The 23,394-nt window shown below is 33.3% G+C and overlaps 1 protein-coding gene across 3 annotated transcripts in view; it reads right to left on the bottom strand.

The window, feature by feature from the left end:
* USP25 (ubiquitin specific peptidase 25) overlaps positions 1-23,394 on the bottom strand; it is a 134,411-nt gene that overhangs the window by 32,710 nt on the left and 78,307 nt on the right. For all 3 annotated transcript variants that reach the window (XM_058522941.1, XM_058522943.1, XM_058522942.1), the window contains 8 exons: positions 20,974-21,101; positions 20,467-20,562; positions 19,170-19,331; positions 18,314-18,540; positions 15,316-15,386; positions 14,375-14,603; positions 12,736-12,936; positions 3,272-3,411 (listed from right to left, as the gene is read on the bottom strand). In XM_058522941.1, coding sequence (XP_058378924.1) covers positions 3,272-3,411; positions 12,736-12,936; positions 14,375-14,603; positions 15,316-15,386; positions 18,314-18,540; positions 19,170-19,331; positions 20,467-20,562; positions 20,974-21,101 — 1,254 coding nt within the window. The remainder of the gene's footprint in view (positions 1-3,271; positions 3,412-12,735; positions 12,937-14,374; positions 14,604-15,315; positions 15,387-18,313; positions 18,541-19,169; positions 19,332-20,466; positions 20,563-20,973; positions 21,102-23,394) is intronic.

The following is a 23,394-nucleotide window of genomic DNA, read 5'->3' as shown; positions in this document are numbered from 1 at the left end:
TTAATTAAGGATTTTTAATCCTTTTAGTATAGGAGAGAAGAACAATTGTGCTAGGTCTCCATTCACAAGAGTGAAATATAAGCAGGTAAATTAAGAAATTTGTCTGGACTTTATACTGAAAAATTTCTCACAAGCAAACCAATCTAAAACAGTATTATCTTAAGAAGAGAAAATATAAATTTAAGGCAAGTAGCAACTGGAGAATTTATTACTTAGAATACTGATCCTTACAAAACAACATATTCCCTTTGGAAAAAAAAGAGACTTAGGAAAAATAAAAGTTTTATAAATCTTTCCAGTTACCACAGAAGAGTTTCAGCAGCATAATACTGACAAGTTACATGGGTGAAAGTTAAAAAAGGGTAGAAAAGGGTGCATATAATAATTCTGTTGTATGATTCATCAAGTTAAATATCCTAAGGTACCATAAAATTTTTTCATATAAAGAATTTAAGGATTCACTGAAGTCAAGCACATGCGTATTTACATTTTTCTAATATTGTCAGGCCCTATATGAACATCTTAACAAAGGCTATACTTGAAAAAGTTGAAAATAAGTTCTTCAGTTAACAGGTTGCAAAAATTATTAAAATAAGATTTTATTAATTGCCTGAAATCCATTAAATACATGATTTTTTTAAAAAAGTGTTCTCACAAAAGAACTGTTAGAAAGCTATATACAACTCTTCTGGCCCCCTTAATATGCTCATACCAGTAATTCAACTATGGGGAATGTATTCTAAAGAAATAACCTGAACTATGGAAAAAGCCTCATTTCTAGCAGCCTAAGTAGAAACAAATACACAACAGAGAAATGGGTAAGTAAACAAGAATTTAATCACTCAATGGAATAATACTCAACCATTAAATGTTTTTTACAAAAAGTTTTTAACATAGGGAAATGGTTATGCTATAATGTTAAATGATTAAAAGAAGAAAAGGCAAGATATAAAATTTTATATGCAGTAGTAACTGAACTACAAGAATAAATCCCAAACCCATATATAAAAATAAGAATGAAAGATAACATACCAACATATTAACAGCGATTAACTTTGGGTAGTGGGACTATGCATGATTCTTTCTTGGAGCATACTTTTCTATATTTTTCAAATTTTCTAAAATATTCCATTTAAAATTAAAGACATTATTCTAAAAAGTAAGCTGTCTAAACATTCGAAGAGTATCTCTGCATGGTTTCTGTGATTTTAGGCTTTCCAGGGAATTCTTCTTACACTAAGGTTAGAACTTAATATATTGGATATTTGTGAAATGATTAGGATTTAAGTAACAGAAGGAAAAACTTAATAGCTACTTAGTACCTACACTACATGCTAGGCACTTTCAAAAAAATGATCTTAATTAATCCCACAATCACTTCCATTTTACGTAAAAGAAAACTGAGGTTTAGAGAAATTAAGCAACTTATTCAAGTTTGTGTAGCTAGTAAGAAGTAATACCAATATTCAAAAACCCAGGACTATCTAATCCCAAAGTTTGAAGACTCTTTTCATCTATGCAATTTAGTTTCTAAGGTATACTTTAAATGAGAAAACCCAATAAGTGGTTATCATGATCCTAAGCAAGTGACCATGAGACCAAGAACCACAGGCTGCTTCAGACAGCCATGATGAACAGACAGCCACGATTAAGATATTCTTAAACATGCTGCAGGATTTATACAGACAGTGGGGCCAACTGTTCTGGTGCTTCTCCAGAACAAAAGCCAAATGGAAAATGCTCGCTGTCTGTCCTATTCTCTCAATGCCATCCTCTTTTCTCAAGCAAAGGGAAGCAGTAGGTTGCTAGTTTATAAGATGATATCCATACTAATAAACAAAGCAATCACCATTTACGTGCTGACTTCTACAAATTTAAAGACAGCAAAACTAAAAAAAATCATGATTCTACATTAAGCTAAGCAATGCTTTTGGCTTTCTAATACCTGTTAAAAGAATGATACTTATTAACCAGAATGTAGGTTGTTTAACAAACAAAAATTCTAATTAGCAAAGGCCCTGGCAAATTAATGTTTTATAGGCAAAACTATTTCTCACTTGTATCTCCTTCCTTGCTTTTCTCCCTCCCTAGGTGTTCCTCTTCTACCATCCTGAAGAAGCAGACATCCCAGATCCGTTAAAAGAAGCATTCTCCAGGAAGCGCTCTACAGTTAGCAGGTGTTCATCTCAAGCTCATTTAGAGTCTCTAGGGCATTTGCAAAATTTGGAATAATCAAAAACATCTTTCTATATTAATACATGGTTTTTTATGGTAAGATGATATATAATCAAAAATTTTCAGACAGAAAGTGAAATAAAAAAGTAATTTCTGATTATTATTTCATTCATCAAAACATAACTAGCAGAATACCCTATTAACTGAACATTCTGGTTAATAAAGGTTTTATCATATTAAAGACCTCATTGCAATTAGCAGGTTATTGGTGGGATTAAGTTCACTAAGTAGCAAATTGTCTGTTGAAAAATTATATGTCCTGTTCTCTTTAGTTCTCCAGGAGGGGAATCTTCAAATACTAGAATTAGCTATCATGAAACCTGCATTAGAGCTGCTTGTAGTCACTAATTAAAAAAAAAAGCCACAGCAACTGAATGATTTTGTAGCATAAAACTCTTGAAATAACATCTCTCAGATGTTATATTCACTGAAAACATAGTTCAATACCAATTTGCTCAATTTATTGCTATAAAAAGACCCACTTGAGAACTATAATACAGAAGGATTAGAATGACAATTTTATACAGGACACTCTATTGAAATATGCATAAACTATTTTGTAAGCGTATTTATCCTGCTAATAATACTCTAACCTAGATTATCTAGTATTTTACTGTTAAATACATTCCATGGAACAATGAAAATTATACCTTATATTCCCAACTATTCCAATGTAATATGACTAAAGATGGAGGGAGGGGTGAGGGAAAGGAGAAATAATGCTAAATTTTATACTTCTCTCTTGAAGTTGCAAATCAAATGACAAATTTAGTCTATGATTATGATTTTTCATAATTCTCTAACAGGAAAATAGAAACCTATCTTAAAAAAGAAGCATTTTAAAAATTACAGCTGAGGAAACAACAGCCTAGGGGTTAGGTGACGCCCCCACATCCCGTCACTCACTAATGATGTTCAGGGCAGAGTGGTCCCCTGGCCCGTCTCTCCTGACTCCCAGACAGGTCGCTCTCCATTACACTGCTAGGAAACGTTGTAAACATGACTATGTTCAGAGAGCTAAAAGAAAAGTTCTTACCGACTGCAAAACTGTTTCAGGACTTTTATCTTCATGTTCATGTGATGCCTTGGTAATTAATCGAATAGTTTCTTCTTTCAAGTGCTTTGAGAAATCACTTCTTGATGGCTGCTCTAGATATTCTGGTTCTCCTGCTTGTGCTTCATGAGAAAAGAATCAATTGTATATCTAATATAAATCACAGAAAGTCTACACTAAGATGAATTTGTTATTTATTTCTAATTCAGAGTGATATAGTAATCAATTTTACTCTTCTATTTAAAGTAATATATCCTTCAACATACAGCACTTTCCTCAGAATTTACCAAAAAAACCTAATAATAATAAATAAATCAGATCCAGTAGTAGTCAAATAATTACTGAACGAAGTACTCATTATCATATATGGTAAAGAATTCACAGTAAATTTGTCTGCCATGATAAGTATCAAAACCTCATTTTTGAAAATCATGAGCATTCTACCAAATGAAAAAAAAAAAAAAAAAAAGAATTTGGTTTGTATAACAATCCTAGTCAGTTTCCACAGAGAGCACAGTAGCTGTTTTTCTGGCCCCAGCATCCTTTTTCATAGCTACTTGATGAAACCATAACCCTGAAGGAACCCAATCTTTTATTTTTTCTGAACCTACCTCTGGCAGCTGAGTGTTGTCACAGGAAAAACAATTATAACTCGGCAAAATAGTATCAATACAAATTTAAGACTTCAAATACCATCCCTGCGAAGAACTCCCCAAGTTATATCAACTACCTGTGTTCTGAGCTCCAGACCCACAGATGCAACAATGTATGCTGAACGTCCACTGGGTGTTCCGTAGCCACCCCAAAGGTTTTACGTAAGTGGGCCTCTGCCTATCTCTCCAACATAACCTTGTGTCCTTTGCCCTTTGCTCAAAAACGAACATACACTAGCCTTTCTTCAGCTTATCTGAAACACATCAAAGAAGAGGTTTACCTTCCAGCCTTCAGATCTTTCCCTCATTTTCTTCCCTCTGCCTATATGTTCACCCACTCTCACTCCCCCATCTAATAACTTCAATATATTCTTTTGTTTAAATACCACTTCCTCATGGAAGTATTCCCGATTACACCACCTCTAGCGCAGGGCCTCCTCAGCCTCAGCACTATTGATATTTTGGTTTGGATGATTCTTTGGTGTGGAGAGCTGTCCTGTGCATCCTGGCCTCTACCCACTAGAAGCCAGTAGTACTGTCCCACCAGCTGTAACAACTAGAAGTGTCTCCAGTATTGTCAAATGTCCCCGGTGCGGGAAAAATCACTCTGAGGTGAGTACCACTGCTCTAAAGTAATTCATACTTTCTTTTTCATAGCACTTACCACAATTATGACTTAGTTATTGTTGTAGGTATCTGTTTCAAGCCCATATCTCCTGCTAGACTATAAGAATCTCAAGAGCAGGGATGCTATCTCCCTTTTCTTTGCTATTTCTTCAACACCTAGCATATAATAAGCACACAATAGTTTAATGGAGCAAATGAAATAATAAATAATTAATGATTGGACATGATGAATAAGAAAGTACACTAAAATGTTCCACAATGTTACTGGGATTGGTTAAGTGAGTCCCTAAGCTCAATCAACTGGTGAGTCCTTAAATTCAACCATAAACTCAAACAACTGATGGGACGTAACAGGGCTACTGTCATCCTTTCCAATATTTATTAATTTAAAAAAATCTCTCAAAGTAGAATATTATTCAAAAAGAAATACTATAATTTCAACATACATGTATGGTTATCCACTTATCCAATAAATTTTAATTAAGCATCTAACTATGTGCCAGGCACTGGGCTAGATATTGGGACCTCAAGGTAAATGAAGCAGCCAGTCTCTGCCTCCATAAAGTTTATACTCACCTATGGAGAAAGTCATTAACCAAAGACTCACACATATGAATTGGGACAATATTACAATAATATATATTCTAGGAATAAAATGGGGGAGGGGTAATTTAGATTATGTGATATGAGATAAACTGACTTTTTAGCTGAAGGATGATTGGTTGAATTTGCCAGAAGGAAGAATGAATAGCTCATGTGGTGAGCACGAGCTGGATGTGAGAGAAGGCCAGTGTGGCTGGACTCCAGGAGAAGAGGAAAGAGATGGCAAGAGATGATGCAGGCAGGGGCAAAATCATTAAGGGCCTTGGAGTCACATAAAAGTTTTGATAGCAAAAGGAAGTGAATAAAAGTTTTAAATACAATGGTAATGTGGCAAGTTTAAAAAAAATTATTCTGGTTACATTGTGAAGAATGGATTAGAGAGGAAATTAAAACTAGAAGTCAGTGAAGGTACTAGAAAGTACTAGAGCAATACAAGCAAGAGATGACTGTGCTTTTGGATAACAGAGATAGCAACAGAGGTAGAGAGAATAGGTGAGATTCAAAATGTATTTTGGACATAAACATTTGGAGACTGATGTGAAGATGACTCTAAGATTTTGGGCATGAGTAACTAGGATGATGGAGGTGAACTGTACTATGACGAGGAAAACTAGAGGAAGGGATGTTTACAATGTGTGTGACGAGGAGAGGAGTTAAAAGATGTTAATGTCCTCATTTCTGTATTTTCTGACTTTGGACTGCAATGTTCTTTCAGTGCCCCTATATGATGAATAAGGTAAAAAAAAAAGTCCTAGGCTACTCCTCCAGCTTAGCAGGGCTTCTGCTTCATGATCAGTGCTTAAGCCAGCTGCTTTCGGGCGTAACAGAGAGAAACTTCTTGTAGATAAAGTTTTTACTTGTGTTTGCCCCTCTTTGTTTCTTCTCACTATAACAAATAAAACACCAATGTTGATAGTAGGACATGAGCTTAATGCAACGAGGGTCGAGAAATTCACCTGGTCTGACATTGGTCTAACCCATTGAAATCTGGACAATCTACATAAAATAAGTCTTTAGGAACAAAAGTAATTTCATCTGATCAACACAGTCAAATATACCTTAGGTCATCAGGGTCAAGGTTTCCTTCCATACAGGGACTTGCGTACAAAAACCTTATGAGTAATGCTGAATGACTTTGCCTAAATGCCATACAGAACTATTTCCTCTGGAGTTTTCCCTGTGTAATATCTTCCATGGAACTTATTTGAGTAATGCCGTAGTCACAGTACGTGCAACTATAAGGAGTCAAGATCTGGGAGTTTGGAAACAAAAACCCAAACTTCATTCCCAACATGTTTATTGAGCCTGTGCCATTGTCAGTACTGTGCTAGGTAATAACAATGTAAAAAAAGAAGTTGACATAAATTCACTCATTTTAAGGAACTATTGATAAAAATCAGATAAATATATACTCCATTACAATACAACACACTGAATGCAATAATGGAGTTATGCACAAGGTTCTACAGAAGCACTGTGGACCCAATACACACACGTGGGATGATGTTGCATGTTAAGAAAGACTTTCTAGAAGAAATGCCAACTGAGCTAAGTCTTGAAGGATTTGTAGAGAGGATTATCTTGGAGATGAGAAAGAAGAAGGTTCCAAGCAGAAGGAATAGCATATGTAAAGGCACTGTAAGGACAGATAAAAGATTAACAAAATCTTTGCTATTAATGAGCCTTTACACTAGTAAGCAAGTCAAAATATAAGTACAACATAAATTTGGTAGTGAGAATAGATTGGGATTAAAAGGAAAAATATAACAGCTGCTACAGAGGTAATATCAGGGGAACTCATAAAGACTTTGGGATATGAGAAAGATCTTAAAGATTAGGCAAAATTTCAAGAATCAACGATTAGAGGACATTTTTTAAATGAAGGATACTTCATGAGCAAAGCCATAATGATACGAAAGTTCCCTATAAGCAAGAGTAATGGGGAATAATCTGATTTCGATATAACATAAGGTAATTCATAGGGAAGTCATCTTGGAAGAATTACAGGGAGTCAGTCAGATTATAAATAGAGGGTCTTCATAAAAAAGAAAAGAGGTTTTGGCTTGATTTTGTCAAACTGGAAGAGTAAAAAACATGATTACTAGAACAGACATATAACTAAAATGAGGAAAATCAAAAGCTCTTTCCACTACCCAGAGATAAGCAGTATTAATATTTTTAGTATTATATACTTTCAGACTTTATGCACATTTTTCAAACAAAAAGAATTATTCTGAATATAATGTTTTTAACTTAATACAACCTTTTTCATGTCAATATAATTTTTACTGGTTATATTGTGTTCTTCTGTATGGAGGGCTCATATAACTAATACCCTACTATACATTTAGGAAATTTCCATATCTTTGTTAAAAACAACTGTAGGACAAAAAGTTTGATTTTTTGTGTGTGTATATATACACACAATGGTTTTTGTTCATCCTGTAACCATAAAGAAGCCTTATCATTGCTGGCCTGTATAAATGGTAGGAACTCAATAAATAGAGACCACACTGCTTCTTTATGTATGTTCTAACTGGCACTTCATATACTAACTGGCCCCTCAGTTTAATATATTATTCAGGCTTCAGTTTGGAATACAGCTGGTAATTACTTGTGTACCATTGGTTATTCTTAATTCTTGGAAGTCTTCCTTGGTTCCCTAACTACAGCTACAAACTTCTAAATGCACGCATTTCACTGTGAGTGACCAGTTTTCTATGAAGGTATATAATATCCCTGTACCTAAAATATCTCTCAAATCATTTATTTGTTATATAGGGGCTTCACTGAGATTTCTGGATGGCTATCCTCCACATAAGAGATTTTCTAGCCATGCTCTATGGTGATGTATGAGCTTCATTCACCTGTGTGGCTGTTACAGAAGATCCAACATTCTGAGTACTCTGCTCCTCTGGTCCAAGTTCACGCTGAAAGTAAGGGATTGGGAGGGCCTGGGAGTGTTCTACTTATGTGTATTTCCTGGTTATGCTCTTCAACATTTTAAGAGGAGAGCCAACTCGACAACCAATTAGCTTTCTGTTAAAATGTAAAGATCTGCTCTTTAATCAACTATATATTAAAAAAAGGAGCAACATCTCATATCTTTAAGAAGTATTTGATACCTTGACTTACTAATGAGTCATACTTATTACATTCACATTTAGAAGAATATATAAAGAGGACTGCTTCAAAGATATGCAATCAATTCATTTCTAGAAATGTATTTAAAATCAATGATTCCAGGCCAGCCCCGTGGCTTAGCGGTTAAGTGCGCGCGCTCCGCTACCGGCAGCCCGGGTTCAGATCCCGGGCGCGCACCGATGCACATCTTCTCCGGCCATGCTGAGGTCGCGTCCCACATACAGCAACTAGAAGGATGTGCAACTATGACATACAACTATCTACTGGGGCTTTGGGGAAAATAAGGAGGAGGATTGGCAATAGATGTTAGCTCAGAGCCGGTCTTCCTCAGCAAAAAGAGGAGGATTAGCATGGATGTTAGCTCAGGGCTGACCTTCCTCACAAAAAAAAGAGAAAAAAAAAAAATCAATGATTCCCCAAAAAGCAGCTTAAAAGAGCTATGCTAGGCTAGCTGCCTAGAATCACCAGAGAAACTTTTAAGACTTCAAATTCCTGGGTGCCACCACAAACAGAATCTTAGGAATGTAGTGAGTAGAGGCTTAGGAACCAGAGTTAAACCTAAAATTTATCCAGGACAGAGCTGTATCTGCACCACACATTTTTAGCCTGCTTCCCTAATGTATAATTATTTTGGCTATGCTTTTAAAATGTTGGTATTCCCATGCACTGAAGATCACTCCTAGGAAACTCATTATTGGAATCTCCATAGGAAAGGAATTCAATTCAGAAAACATTCAAGGGGCATCTACCATACATCTTATATTATGCTGGAGATTCTGGAGATATAAATAAAATCATCACCCAGTCCCTGCTTCGAAATAACTTGAGAATACTGAGGATACTGTTCATTCTACCAGGTCTCTCTCAGGAACCAGCTGTACTTTCCTGGACCATCAGCTTATTTTTAACTTGTAGACAGTATTTGTAGAGAAGTCTCAGAGCCAATTCTGCATTCCACTTTAGGGGAGCTTATGAAATCTTATGGAATGCATTTCATACCAATATTAACAATTTTTACCGTATTTTTTTCTACCCTTATTTTTTTCCTTCAATTTATTATTTTTTAATCTTCTTTTTTAATGTATGTTGTAAGGACTTCAAATACTTTTTGAAAAAGATAGGAGTAACACAAGTAAAATAACTCAGGCAAAGCTCTTTTCTCCTTGAGAATAACTTCTCTGTTTTATAAATACAGCCTAAAGCCATGCTGCTTAACCAGAAGTACACCTCAGAATTATCTGAAGATCTTTTGAAAAATATATATTCTAGACCCTTCCTCCAGAGATTCTGATCCCAATAAGTCTTAGGTGGTCTTACGTGGGGTGTGCTGTTTATATTCAGAAAAAACCCCCCCAGGTATTTCTAATATATACACCCATAGTAAACGACTGCTAGCTAGATCTCTAAACGTAAGTGTTCAGGTAAGTTTCTTGGCAGTAAGTAAGTTTAAGGAGGTAGCGTGAGATGGACCAGATAATACTCTCCCATCATCTATTACCTAGTTTCAGTAAGACAATGAATGGGACTAGAGAAGTGATACCTATGGATTTCTTGGTCATATGATAGCAGAAGAGAAACAAACACTCATTTAATTAATACTATACAAATATATATTCTTATTTAGAATATCACTCAGACGAAATAGGATTTTAATGGTTCTTGTGATATAGCTTCATTGAGAAGATTTGCAGAGAGAATAAAATCACTTCAATTTTATGAACAAGATTTCCTTGTATTACTTCCACTAGTCACTCATAATCCTAGTACACACCTGACAGATTTAAATACAGGCTCTCTTTGATATTCTGAAAGTATTATACTAAATTAAAGAAATTACTTTTTTTTAACTGTATAGAAAACTGTGAAGAGAAATAGGAAGAAGATGGCATGTGCATTAAAGTAAAATTTCTCTGCTAATAATAGGGGATAAGCCCCTCCAATAAACATTATAATAAGTGCCCTTATTCAATTGTGATCTGTTAAATTCCCCTGCAACAAAGGATAGATTTCTTAATATATGTATGATAATATAGTAATAGAAACCACTCTTTTAAACGATAACCTCACTCCCCAAATTTATCGACTTAGTACAGACTATTTCCACTAACTCAAAGTGCCTATTTTTAGCATTTCTATAGAGGACACAATGTTTCCTACTGAGGCAATACTGCCACTACTTTCTAAAAACCCAGTCTGGAAGATAATGATCATAACAGTTATACATGAATTGACCAATTCCATCTTTTTATTTTTTAGTTATTTTAGCTCCTCTCAGAAATATATCTGCATCTCTTCAAGTTTTTTAATATTAAAAAGAGAGACATAAAAATATATGCCAAAACACCTACTACTGAATTATTTTTAATTACAAAACAGCATATGAAGTGTACGGTAGAAAGAAATGATCAGGATAAAAGGTGTGGGGCATACAGACGTGGCCTTTTTATACAGAGGGAATATAAGACGACAAATGTAAATGGTGGTGCAAAGTTCGCTAGTCCTGGCAGACAGGAATATCAGTAGGGAATAGGTATTAGTTTGACTTAGTAGAAATAAAATGTGTTAAGTCTGTAAACTTAAAGATTCTTGTGAGAAACAGACAAGATGAAGAGGAGGAGACTGTATAGACAGAATTTAATATTTTTGTGTCACAAAACAGGTGAGCCAAGAACAGAGTTGCAGCTTAACCAATGAATGGAGGATTCACCTTCGTCTGAGCGCTTAGGTATCACTACCACTTACGCCAATTATGCAGGTCTGTCCTTCCACTAACAGTAAGAACAGCTACAGGCAAATGGAGTACATAAAAGTTAGGGAAAGAATAACCCACTAGCTCTATCTTGGGGTAAGTTCTAGGGAGTGATTTGGGTAGGATATGTACAGAAGACGAAGATGAAATCACAAAGGAATGGAATTGGCTCAAAAATGAAAGGAACTATAAAGTAGTTACTACACTGTGATTTGAGCTCAGGAACCTCTTGATATCTACCTAGTTATTTCATTTCCTACTAATGTGGACAAAATCACTGTAATGAAACTGCACTGTTGTGAAACCACAGAGCTTCACCTGTTCTACATGGTGGTCCTTGATGTATGAGAAGAAAGTGCAGGTCTGCATAATGGTAGAGCTCACCAGAGTACAATGGTGGTGTTCAGATATACTGTATTGCATTTAAGTATCAAAATGTTGGTATAATACCATTATCTTGGTCTTTTAAAAATTCTGATTCAATGCCTCTTAAGAGCGAAATCAAGGACTCAACCTCTCAATTTATATGAAAACAAGTTAGTAAGTCTGGACAGATCTGTGCGTGCCTGCATCAGTCAAAATACCATACTGTGGTACCGTGAATCTCCCACTGAAAGAATTCCTTCTAAAGTTCAAACGAAAATGCTGAAACCCACCTAGGGAATGCTGCACAGGAATCTGTCAGTAAAGAGGAAATTAAACACACACCTAAAATACTTCCTTAAAAAATTAAAAAAAAAAAAAAAAACACACACAAACATTGCAAAAAAAAAAAAAAGATATTCAAAAAGGTCCACTCAGTTAAAAAAAGAGACAAATGAGTTTGAGGAAAACATCTGTGCTTAATTTATCTCTTCTCATTTCCCCAACTACTACAGAAAAAAAGCACTTTTTCTACAGTAGGAAATATGTTGCCCTAAAATATATTAACAAGTCAGTGATGATGAAATTAATCTTTAAAAAAAAAAAATCAGATGACACTCTATTTTCAATTTTGCTAGAGCATATTTTCTTTCTTTTTGTACAGTGTTTACTCTGAATATTTTATTGATTTCATCAGCTAAAAATTTTAGAATATTTTTTAATATTTATACTTTTACATCTATCTCTGTTTTAAGATCTATACACATTTTTACTTAGAAATATTAAATATTTAGTTTTGACGATTTTTGTTTTTAATTTTAAGAATTCTCAAAAGATTCTTAAAACACTCTACATTAATAATGCTATTTCAGTACTACACAAAATATATATGGATATAACAGTAGGATAATTTTGCTCAAACATGAAATTACTAGAGTTCATTCCCTTGATAGCTTTAGTGAATTGGTTTGAGTTACTTGCTGGTTTCACAGCTTTTCCAAGCTTCCTGCCAAGAAGGGTGAAGCCCCATCAAACGAGGCAGGATAGGTAGAAGGAGAGTTAGCAGAATCACCTCATTTAATTTGAGAAGGTAAATATGTATACAGCAGTATCTGGCAAACAGGAAACTAAATTGTTACCTGTGGTTATCTCTGAGTGATGGAATTTCAGATGATTTTTACTGGCTTCTTCAAACTTTAAGATAACTAAAGCTTTTTTTTCAATGATTATATCTTATTTTTATAATAAAACATCAATAATAAATATGACATTAATAATAAAATACAATTTAATAAAAATGGACTAACCTGTTGTTACAGAAGATTCTGACTCCCTCAATTTCTGAGATGCTAAAAGTTTTTCCTGCAAAGCTTTCTGGGCAAGTTGTGCATCCCATTCTTCTAGTTCTTTTTCAAATTGGTGGTTGTCTTCCTCAACAAAATCTCTTAAATCCGGTGGTAATGTTTCTATTCCAACAAGGGCCTGCCCAGTTTCTTTATTAAACTCCTCTGCAAATCATATTTCAAAAACTAGTATAAAATTAAGAAGTAAAGGAAAAATGCAAAGCTCAAAATTGAATGCATTTCGAATGGGATTGAAAGTATGAATTATTACCAATTAGCAAATCAGTGTTGCCTAAAAATTAAAAGAAAACTCAAACAAATGCTCAGAAAAGCAATGATGCAAATATTTAACAATCCATTATAAATAATGTTCTCAGCTTTTATTTTTAACCTGAAGAGTAAAAAAATGGAATAAGACATAAAGCCAAAACTGTATGCTATTCAAACACTGACACAGTACTACTTTTTCTATTATAAGAAAATATCAGGTCTTTGATTATTTGTTAAGTAAAACTTATCACAAAATGAGAATAACTCATAACATTAAGCTCAAAATAGAACTAAAATTCCTGTTCATCTGAAGCAGTTAAGCAGCAATACTATACTTATAGGGAATTTGAAAGAAATAAAGCAAGACTTTTTAAAACATTACATAAGTAGTATTTTTTTAAAAGAGTTAGTCAACTTCTACTACCACATACAAAATAAATTTTAGCTTTCAGTCATAAGTGGACCACCTAGTTAGTTTTGCTGCATGGTTAAATACAAAAGGAAAGTTGATTTTATCAGTTTCAACCAACCTTTATTCTTAACCTTTACATATTTTCTATACGTAAAGCCTATATTAGAATATGAGAAATAAAAAGATTAAGACAGAGTATGACCTGGTCCCTGGCTTTGAGCAGATCAAAGTAAAGGAGAAAGACAAGTCAACATACAATTCCAACACACAATAAGTGTCCAACAGAGGTAAGCTATGAGAACACAGGGAGGCAGACTTTCTGCCACGTCAAAAAAAACCTGTCAGAGCAGATGACCCCTGAATTGAATCTTTGACAGATGAGCAGGAATTAGACAAAAGAAGAAAGAAATAACAACATTACTGGCACAAAATAAAAATAAAAAACATAAGAACATATAGATATACATGTGTGAAATGATTTGGTGTGAGAAAACAGCAATAAGTTCAAATATCAGTAAAGTATAAAAGTTTGAAATGGACAATGGTTAAAAATGAAGCTGCAAGACAATCAGAGGCCAGAAAATGGAGGCCCTATATGTTGGGCTAACGAGCTTAAATATGGGTGAATGTGTGATGCAGTCTTTACAGGGGATTTTAGCAAGGAGAAACAGGTCAGACTTACATTTTATAATAGTCACTAAATAGTTAACGTTGAATACAAAATACATTCCAGTTCTCAGCCCTGGTCACATTACTTTTCAATTCCAGTTTTTGCACTTAAAAGAACTCAAGAGCACTTCCTAATCATATCCATCACCCTCTACGTGAATTACGCTTAACAAATCATACCAGAGACCAGAGTCACGTGAAAGGGCCACTTATTTAAAAATGTACACCACCCTATATATTTCATATTCTTACCTTGTATTAAGAATTGTGCCTTATCATTTATGTACATTAAACAGTATGCACTGGCATTTCTATAACCACCAAAAGAGTCCCTCACTAGCTCTTCCCATGATGATTTTGTCACAGCAATATCATTGTACTTCATCCACCTGTTTTCACGATGATCAAAAATGTATGCCCAGTAGTGCCCGGCATTCGCTTGGCCTTCATGAACTAAAACAGCATGTAAGCGATAAGGAACCTAAATATGAAAACAGAAGAGTTAAAGTGCAGTTAAGTAGTCTATTAGACCACATTCCATAAACCCCACAAACTCTCTGACTGGATGATACCATAGGAGCATATGGTTTTTACCAAGAGAAAAATGGCTGAGACTAAAATTTGAAAAAATTAAACTATGAAATAAAAAAAAGAAGTGGAAGGTAAATAAGCTCAAGACATGTAAAGCAGGCAGGTGTGTAAATAGGGTCATTTTCAAAGCTTTGAAAATGTATTTGTTATGTATGTATTTGTTGACCTATTTAAGTTATTTCTTGCAAATAAAGAACTTATGATGAACATTTTTATATACAGCACATGATTTGTCTAAATCTTCACAATTATAAATTGACGGCTGAGTTTAGCAAAATGGCTTATATAATGTATACGAAAAGTTAAAATGTAATTGACTCCTATACTTTCTCCCATAATCTTAATATCCTTAAACAACCATATAATTTCTCCCATAGGACTTTTTCTTTTAAACATTAAGGCCTTTTGGAAAATTCTGGTAACTTTTACTGTAAAATAAAAAGAGTAAGCAATAAATACTGTATGAGAACACAACTGAATGGGGGAAATGTTAATATGGAATCTTTAAGTTCAGCAATTTTACAACAAAACAGGTAAGGAGAATTAAGACAAATAAAAATATGTAAATAATTTTGATAATGCTGGCTTAAAATTTAACTTACTTGGATCATAGATTTGTCAGAGTACATTAGTTCAATTGTTCGATGGATTCTGGATATGCTTTCCTGCAAATCTAAGGATAGAAGACATCATTTAATGATTAACATCAACTATGCTTCTACTGAGACTTACAAGGTAGGGCCTAAAGGTTTTCCTACCAATATGTTAGAAGAATAAGAAAAAATTCCTAAAATTATTCTTAAAAACATTACTTTTTGTAGTCTGTATAAAATAAAATATAGTTCTCCTCAATAAAAGATACAGCACAAACACATAATTAAAACCAAAACAATTATGGTTCATCTAGAAAATGTGCAGAGCCAACAAAACTGAACTTCGTTCAAATCTATAAAGTTTCAATGAAAATTAAAGCTAAACCCCCTTACATATTTATATAAAACAGGAAAACTTCAGAATGAAATAACTTCACCACAAATCTTATATATACAAGTAATTTAATTAAAAAATCCACTTTAATCACCAATGGAAATAAAGTTATGTGACTCCCATTATTCATTATTTCCTCTTCCAGTAGAAATTCGCCCTACAAAATTATTCAAAGGCAGGGATATTCACAGCTATATTGTCCATAATAATTAAAAAAAACTGGAGACAACCTAAATATCTGTCAATAGGGAAATGGTTAAATTATAGGACAACCACACTATACTATGAAGCTTTGCAAAGAATGAGGAAGAAATCATGAAAGACTACCAAAAAATATTAGTAACTTTAGAGTGGTGAAAGGCCTTTCTAAGCCTGATAAAACAAACCCAGTAACGATAATGGAAAAGATAAGACTCCCTCCCCAAACTTAAGAAAATCTACATTATAAAAATAAAACAAACAAAAACCAATACAAGGAAAGTCAAATGATAAAGAAAAACTAGGAAAATAGTTATCTGCAGCATACACTACAGGCAACAGGTTAATACCCATGACATTAAAGTTTCTATTAAGCAATAACAGAAAGACAAATGGCTCAATATAAAATATAGATAGGTGTCACAAACAAGAAATTTATCATAAAATAGAATTTCACTCATAATTTAAGGAAATGCAAATTAAGACACTGAAATATTTTTTCAACTATCAGACTACCACAAATTAAAAAGTGCCCAGGACTAGGGAGTATGTTGGAAGACAGGTTCTCTCATACACAGCAAGAATGTAAACTGGATCAATGTTTTGGGGGGAAAATTTTAAAATAGTCAAAATTTAAAATATATATACCTTGGACCAGAAATGGTACTTTTAAGAATATACCCTACTCACAAAAGTGTGTCAATACGTATGTAGAAGGCCAGCACTATTTGCAGTGAGTATCAACATAGAAATTAAATTACATCATATTCGTATGTTGGAATACTATATAATACTTTAAAAAATAATGCTCACAGCTAATATCAACAAGGATGAAAGAGAGGAAAGAAATATTCCAAGGAAAATTTTCTTATAGATCACTATATAGCATTATTAAGGTCCAAAGTATTAAGCATTAAGGCTCAAAATCTCATTGCATGAATGACTCTCAAGTTCCTCAACTTTTAAAATGGCCAAAAGTGGACTCCCCATATTCCTACTTCCTCCCCCGAGGTGGGGACCTGCTCACCCACCTGTGTGCCCTTTTCCAAAGTGCATTCTATCTAGTTATTCATATTACTATGAATAACTAAGGGAATCATCCCTGATTCCTCCCCCTCTCTCTCATCTCTTGTCAATCAATGACCTATATCTGTCAGTTGTCTCCAAAGAGAATATCAAATTCATTCATTTCTTTCCTCCCTCAACCACTATCTTGGTGTCAAAAGCTTCCTAGCTTCCACCCTTCTGAATGTAATTTTATAAAGACCCTTCTGAATGTAATTTTATAAAGACAAACACAATCTGCCAAGTCCAGTAGGAAATTATCCAACACCTAGCACAGTGTTCAGGAAACACTATGTGCTTAATTTAATATTTGCTAATGAATTCTTATATTAAAAACTCCCTTATATATAAAAAATACTAAGAGAAATCTCTTTACAGTTACTAATGCTAATTGTTAGTCACCATCACATCCTATTTACTCTCTATTAAATTAAAACTGCTCTTTATTTACATATTGTCTAATAAAGAGTCAAGTTGGGCAACTAAAATCCAACAATCAATATTGTTTAATATAATTCCAATCTTCCGGTATGAAAGAGTAGCTCCTAGAATTTTCTTTTTTCAAGATCAATAAAATTAGGATAACATTGGGGGACAATAACAGGGTATTATATTTTGACATGTAAGGAAAAGTTATAATAAAATCTACCATAAAACATGGACAGTACTTCATTTAAAAAAAAAAGGACATTTTAACAATAGTAAGGTAGGAAGAAGATAATTTCAGATAAAAGGAGAGTTCCTTCCAAGAAAGGACAGATGGCAACTTAACCCCAACACACACACTTGCACGTGCACACATATACACGCCCCACACAGCACTGTCCTTATTTTTCTTACTTTGCAACATGCCAGTTAAAACTCATTACAGACTGGCACTGAGCTCACAGATCATATTTGGAAATCTCTGTTAGAGTAGACTGAAAATTAAAATTCACATTTCTAATTCTTAAATCTAAAGAAAATTTTCTATCACTTGAACTCATTGTGCAAATATCAGGGGAAGTACATAATTGATAGGCACAAAATTTGATGCTGTATGTTTCACAGTGGAGTAGCTGTGAATACAGGATGATATAAACTTAGAGCACTAAACTAGAAAATCAGATCCTCTGCTATGTCATTAATCAGCTAAGTAATACAGGGAAAATCTTTCAGTCTCTCCGAACCTGATATTAAGATCATAAAAACTGGAAGCCAGACTAGTTTATCTTATAGAAAACACTTTCTAGAAAAAAAAATACTTTATAATATTTACATATGAAATGCAGAGGTGATTTCCCTTCTCAATTGTAACGTTACACAGATCCATCTGAGGCGACCGTAGCTATGTTGTGAGACGCTTCTTACCTCTGGTGTCATTTTCTATTTCTGTCCTCCAGCGATGTAAACAGCTTTCTAGCACAGAAAGTTCTTCTTCTGTTATGTGCCTTGGTGCTGGATGCATGGGCAAATCTGGAGGTATCCGAGACTGCGTGAATGGTTTATGTATTACAGATCTCGATGAAATGGCAGCTACTGGTGCAGGTGACGTGCTTGGCAGTTCTGAAGAAGGAGTTCCCTGTTGTTCTGCTGTGCTGTATTTTTAAATCACAGAATATTTATTATTAAACTTGCCAAACTAAAGTTCTGGACAAAGACTGTACCAAACACGTAGTATTAAATTGGCTGATAATTTCAAAAGGAAAAGATCTTTTTTAAAAAAAGAGAAATATGTGGATTAATCTAATATACTAATGAGATTCTTAATATATGAGGGATGCAGTATTATAAGGATGAAATTATGGCTTTATAGTAGAAATGGTTTAATCATATTTACTTAAAGAAAACAAATCTCATGTATACTGGAATTATAAAACCTTCTCTTGCTAATACTTACCAGCATATATTATAGCAAAATAATCTAATTTATCGGTATTCTTTTCATGGATAAAAGGTTGAAACATTTAACATACCAAAACAACCTAAAGTATAATTTTGAACAGAAAAAAACATGACGAAAATTTCAATCCACAACTATAAAGTCTATTGAAACAACGAAATAAGAAAGCCCCCAGAAGACATACAATCTTCTAACTCAATCTAATCCTTTTAGAGTCCACTAAAATAAATCACAACATGCATTTCATAAAACCTTTACAAGCATCAATTACATTATTATGTGATATAGGTAACATAGCTGTCTTGCATCAAGAAAACTTTTTACCTTGGTAACGTCTGTGATGGTACGGAACCACTAGGTGGGGAACTAGCATCAATATCATCAACAGGAGAAGTGCAGACAGGTTTACTTGAGGCAAATTCCAACGCGTACTGTAGAACATCTACCAGGGGGAATCGTTTGGGACCCGAACCATAGCTTAAATATCTGTTAACCATAAAATGTATGAATGCTTTTATTTGTATATAAAGCACATTTGTTTTTTTCAATAATTGTTATAAAACATGATAAAAATATTTCAATAATCTTCCTCAACAATGAAATTAATTTTGCTTTCAGATGAAGACAGTAAAACTGAATATACACTCAGGAAATAAATTAAATGTTCTCCAAAGCTGATTAAGACTGAATGTGTGTATAAACTGTTAAAAATTTAAAATGCTGCTCTAAGTTGTAATCCAATAAGAAAATGAAGACTGACAGTTCCATCTCCTGAGACCATTTTTATTTTTAGATGTGTTATCTGGTCTCATGATCAAGATGGTGGCTAATATTATCCTCCTACCTTTTACTTCTGATTATTTCTTAGTATGATTACTAATACCTTTTAAGAATAAAAATTATTGAATATGATACATTATTTTTGTATAAAAAAGTTTTAGGCTATTAAATTTCAAATTAATACTAAAATGAGAGAATACAGATTAGATCTCTCAGGCCACATTTCAGCCTGTAGACTTTCATCTGATCTACAGAGCATCTGACAGTCTAGATTCTGGCATCTTTTGGAAACAATCCGAAGCTCCAGACAACGAGACAATATTCACACACGGCACCACCCACTAGTGCGGGTGGCAGCCACTTGCTCTCCACAGGGATGTGGTCTCTAGGCAACCCTTGCCCACCAGCTTACACGACTTGTTTCCCTTCTTTATACAGCCTCCATGAGGCATCTGAGCTAGTATCTTCTGTGTTAAGGAGAAAAAGTCACCATTTGTTTTAATGGAAATCTCAAGAGTAATATTTAGTCTCACACAATAAGAAACTTTAATAATAGATTAGTTTAACTTTATATCTATTTTCAGCCCATGAGCATTACTAATATGAGAATATTTAACTTAAAACGCTAAAATTATCTTCTTCCAATTATGCCAATTATGGATTATTTTAGTTTCTAACAAAACTCAAAACTAAACTATTCTAGCAAAATAGAAATCCAGAATGATTATCTACTCCTGGAATTATAAATCACTCAAGGCAAATTTAAAATTAAAGATTCTAGATAGTCACCAGAAATATGACTTTCTGCAGTTAGCTTATAATTTTGTAAAAGTTACAATACCTTTCTAGTCTCTGTTGTAATACTGTGAGGTAATCTTTTAGTCTCTTGATCTCTTCCCTCTTAATTCTTGTTATTTCTCTGTTTCTGTGCATGTATCTATCAGGAAAAAGAAAAATAGCAATCATTAGTATTTCTAAATATCATGGAAGTAGATACAATATTAAGTCTAGCCAACACCACTGAAGATCAATTCATTTGAAATTTTATGATAAAATATCAGACAATATAAAATAGTATTTTTTAAAACTCTGACAGAATTATAATACAAATACAAAAATAATTACTTTTTTAAAACTTCCTTATAACAATATTCCCAGTAACTATACTTCTCTAAATAGAAAGAGAACTCCATTTTCCTTGACAAATGGAATTAGATATATGATGCAAAAAATAAAAGATTTAATTCTAAGGAAATTAAGCAAAATTTTTCTCTAAACACAGTTAACAATTCTTCACTTGCTTATGAAACTGTTTCAAAAATAAGTCACGTTCTATTCCAAGCCATACCTGTCCAGATATAAAACTTGAGGAAATTCTAATTTGTTGTGAATTTTTTCTGGTCTTCCCAATGCCTGATTAAATTCAAATCTTGACAATTCAAATGTTAACACGGGTGGCAGTTCAGTAAACCAATGCTGAAAGAAAACAACAAAAAACCTGAATATCACCTGCTGTTTTCTCAATCACAACTTTAGGCACAGGATGTTAGCACTCGCATTTTAACATACATCGTCACAAATAATTGATCAGGTATGCAATTTAGTTAAAACTCAACCTCAACTTCTTTCTAAAAATTTTCCACACTTCTTGGAAATTCCAAGGATGGTGATAACACACGACCAGGAAAGAGAAAAATCTTCTAATTCTCATTTTTCCATGATAATCCTTTACATTAGAATTTCTAACCCAAAGAGAGAGACATTGGTTAATTTTTCATGGCTTAGTAGCTCAAGTCTTCCGGTTTCTTCAATATTATGTCACTATTACTACCACGAATGGTATATATGCTTATTACAATCAACCATATTGTCAAAAACCTAGGACAACGTAATTTTAAGATGTAGTACACAAAGGAAAAAAAATATTTTAATAGCTAAATGATCACAATTCTTATGCTAGAAACTAGAAGCTGATATTTTCCTGCCTTAAATTTAATCTTCCTACATGAATTTTGACTAATTTAAGAAAAAGATCTATGACTAACAAATATGGAGTTTATACTTAACGGTTAACTATATTTAAAATCTTTTTAAATGATTAGCGTTTAAATAATTAAATGCCTTAGTGGTAGGAGCCAACTCCTCCACAAACTTTGGCAACTGTTTAGTTAAGCATGAAATGCAACAAAACTTCAAAAGAAAATTATTTTCATAAAACAGGTTCAAGTTTTACATAAACACTATTTACTTAAAGAGAAAGAAAGATGAATAAATTGAGACTCAACAAATACAGAAGTATAAAATAATGTAACAAATACTTTTAAAGTGCTTATTATAAGCCGTGCAATGTACTACTATAGAAAGAAATTGCCACATACTATACCGTGTATGATATTTTCAAGTGCCACAAAATGCTACCACACAAATGTCAGTAAGCTAAGAGTACACTAATTCAAATTTCAAATTCAAACATCCAAAAAATGCAGGAATGATGCACACTTGACAAACTGGATTTGACTAAGACATTGAAAGTTGCTACTTTTCTCTAAATAAAGCTCATAATAGTAAATGGTTATTCAAAACTATTTCTGCCTCCAAAAATACTAATGATTACCTGAATTGATATTTCCTGAGTTGGATTTAGTTTATCTTTTACCCAAAGTTGAAGTTTAAGGAATTTGTTTTATATGGATGTTACCTGAAATTGACTAGAGAAAGTTATGAAAGATCAAATATCAGAAACTTCTCTTAAGTTTTAAAATTTCTTGAGCAAAGTCTGCTTATTTATTTTGTTCTTACATAGCACTTGCCAGAATTTTAGTTAGTTCTAATCCACACCTGAAATTACTACTAAGAATTAAAACATACTCCATATACATCACAAAGAAAACTTTTGATGCCTGAGGATAAATTCTCTATTCCATTTTCTGATACTCAAACAAGTAAACAGACTTCAAAAACTATTACTTTCACATTTTATTGCAATACTTCAAATGCCATCATTACAATTAAACAGTTACATACTTTAATTCATGGAAACCTACAATGGCCAATAGAAATCAAATGAACGAAATATGGTATACGCTTCTCTGTAGACCATCTAAAGTGCAGAAAATAGCTGCCATACCTCACAAAAGGATGTTCACAATATGTGAAGTTAATATATCTCTGTTGTGAATGCATTTCCTCTAACAGCAGTGACAGTTTATTCCTACTACAGGAGTAAAGGAATTTCAATTTCTCACTCCAAAGCTGATGGGAACAAGAAGAGAGAGCCAGACATTCCCTAAATTCATTTAAAAAAATATTATGGGTACATCTAGCTCTGCGATTTTAGGATGAGAAGTATAGCAGTACATAACCAGAATTTCAAATGATATAAAACAATGAGACTTTTTTTCCTTCAAAATATTTTTCCATTCAACAAAAAACTATATTTACTTCTCTAATCTAACTGGTATGCCATGCTTGTGACACACAGGTCATTAAATGTAAAAATGATGCTTATATTCTCCAAATCTCTAAACACATATTATTATTATTACATTATATAAGGAACTTTCAGGGATAAGAGATTAATACAGTTACTGAATAAAGAACTTACATAATCAGCATTAGCAACAAAAGTGCTCCTGAATTTATCATGACTATAAATCTGACCTGTTAATAGAAATATTTTATAGAGAGAATGCAGTCATTTTTATGAGTTATCATAGCTAATTTTCTATTAATATGTTGTAAATACCTTGCTTTTGTGAGATTACACGAA

The sequence above is a fragment of the Diceros bicornis genome, chromosome 27 (assembly GCF_020826845.1).
Source record: "Diceros bicornis minor isolate mBicDic1 chromosome 27, mDicBic1.mat.cur, whole genome shotgun sequence".
In the NCBI taxonomy this organism is placed as follows: domain Eukaryota; kingdom Metazoa; phylum Chordata; class Mammalia; order Perissodactyla; family Rhinocerotidae; genus Diceros; species Diceros bicornis.
The sequence above is the reverse complement of the archived record's forward strand: the minus strand, read 5'-3'. Positions and strand labels throughout refer to the sequence as shown.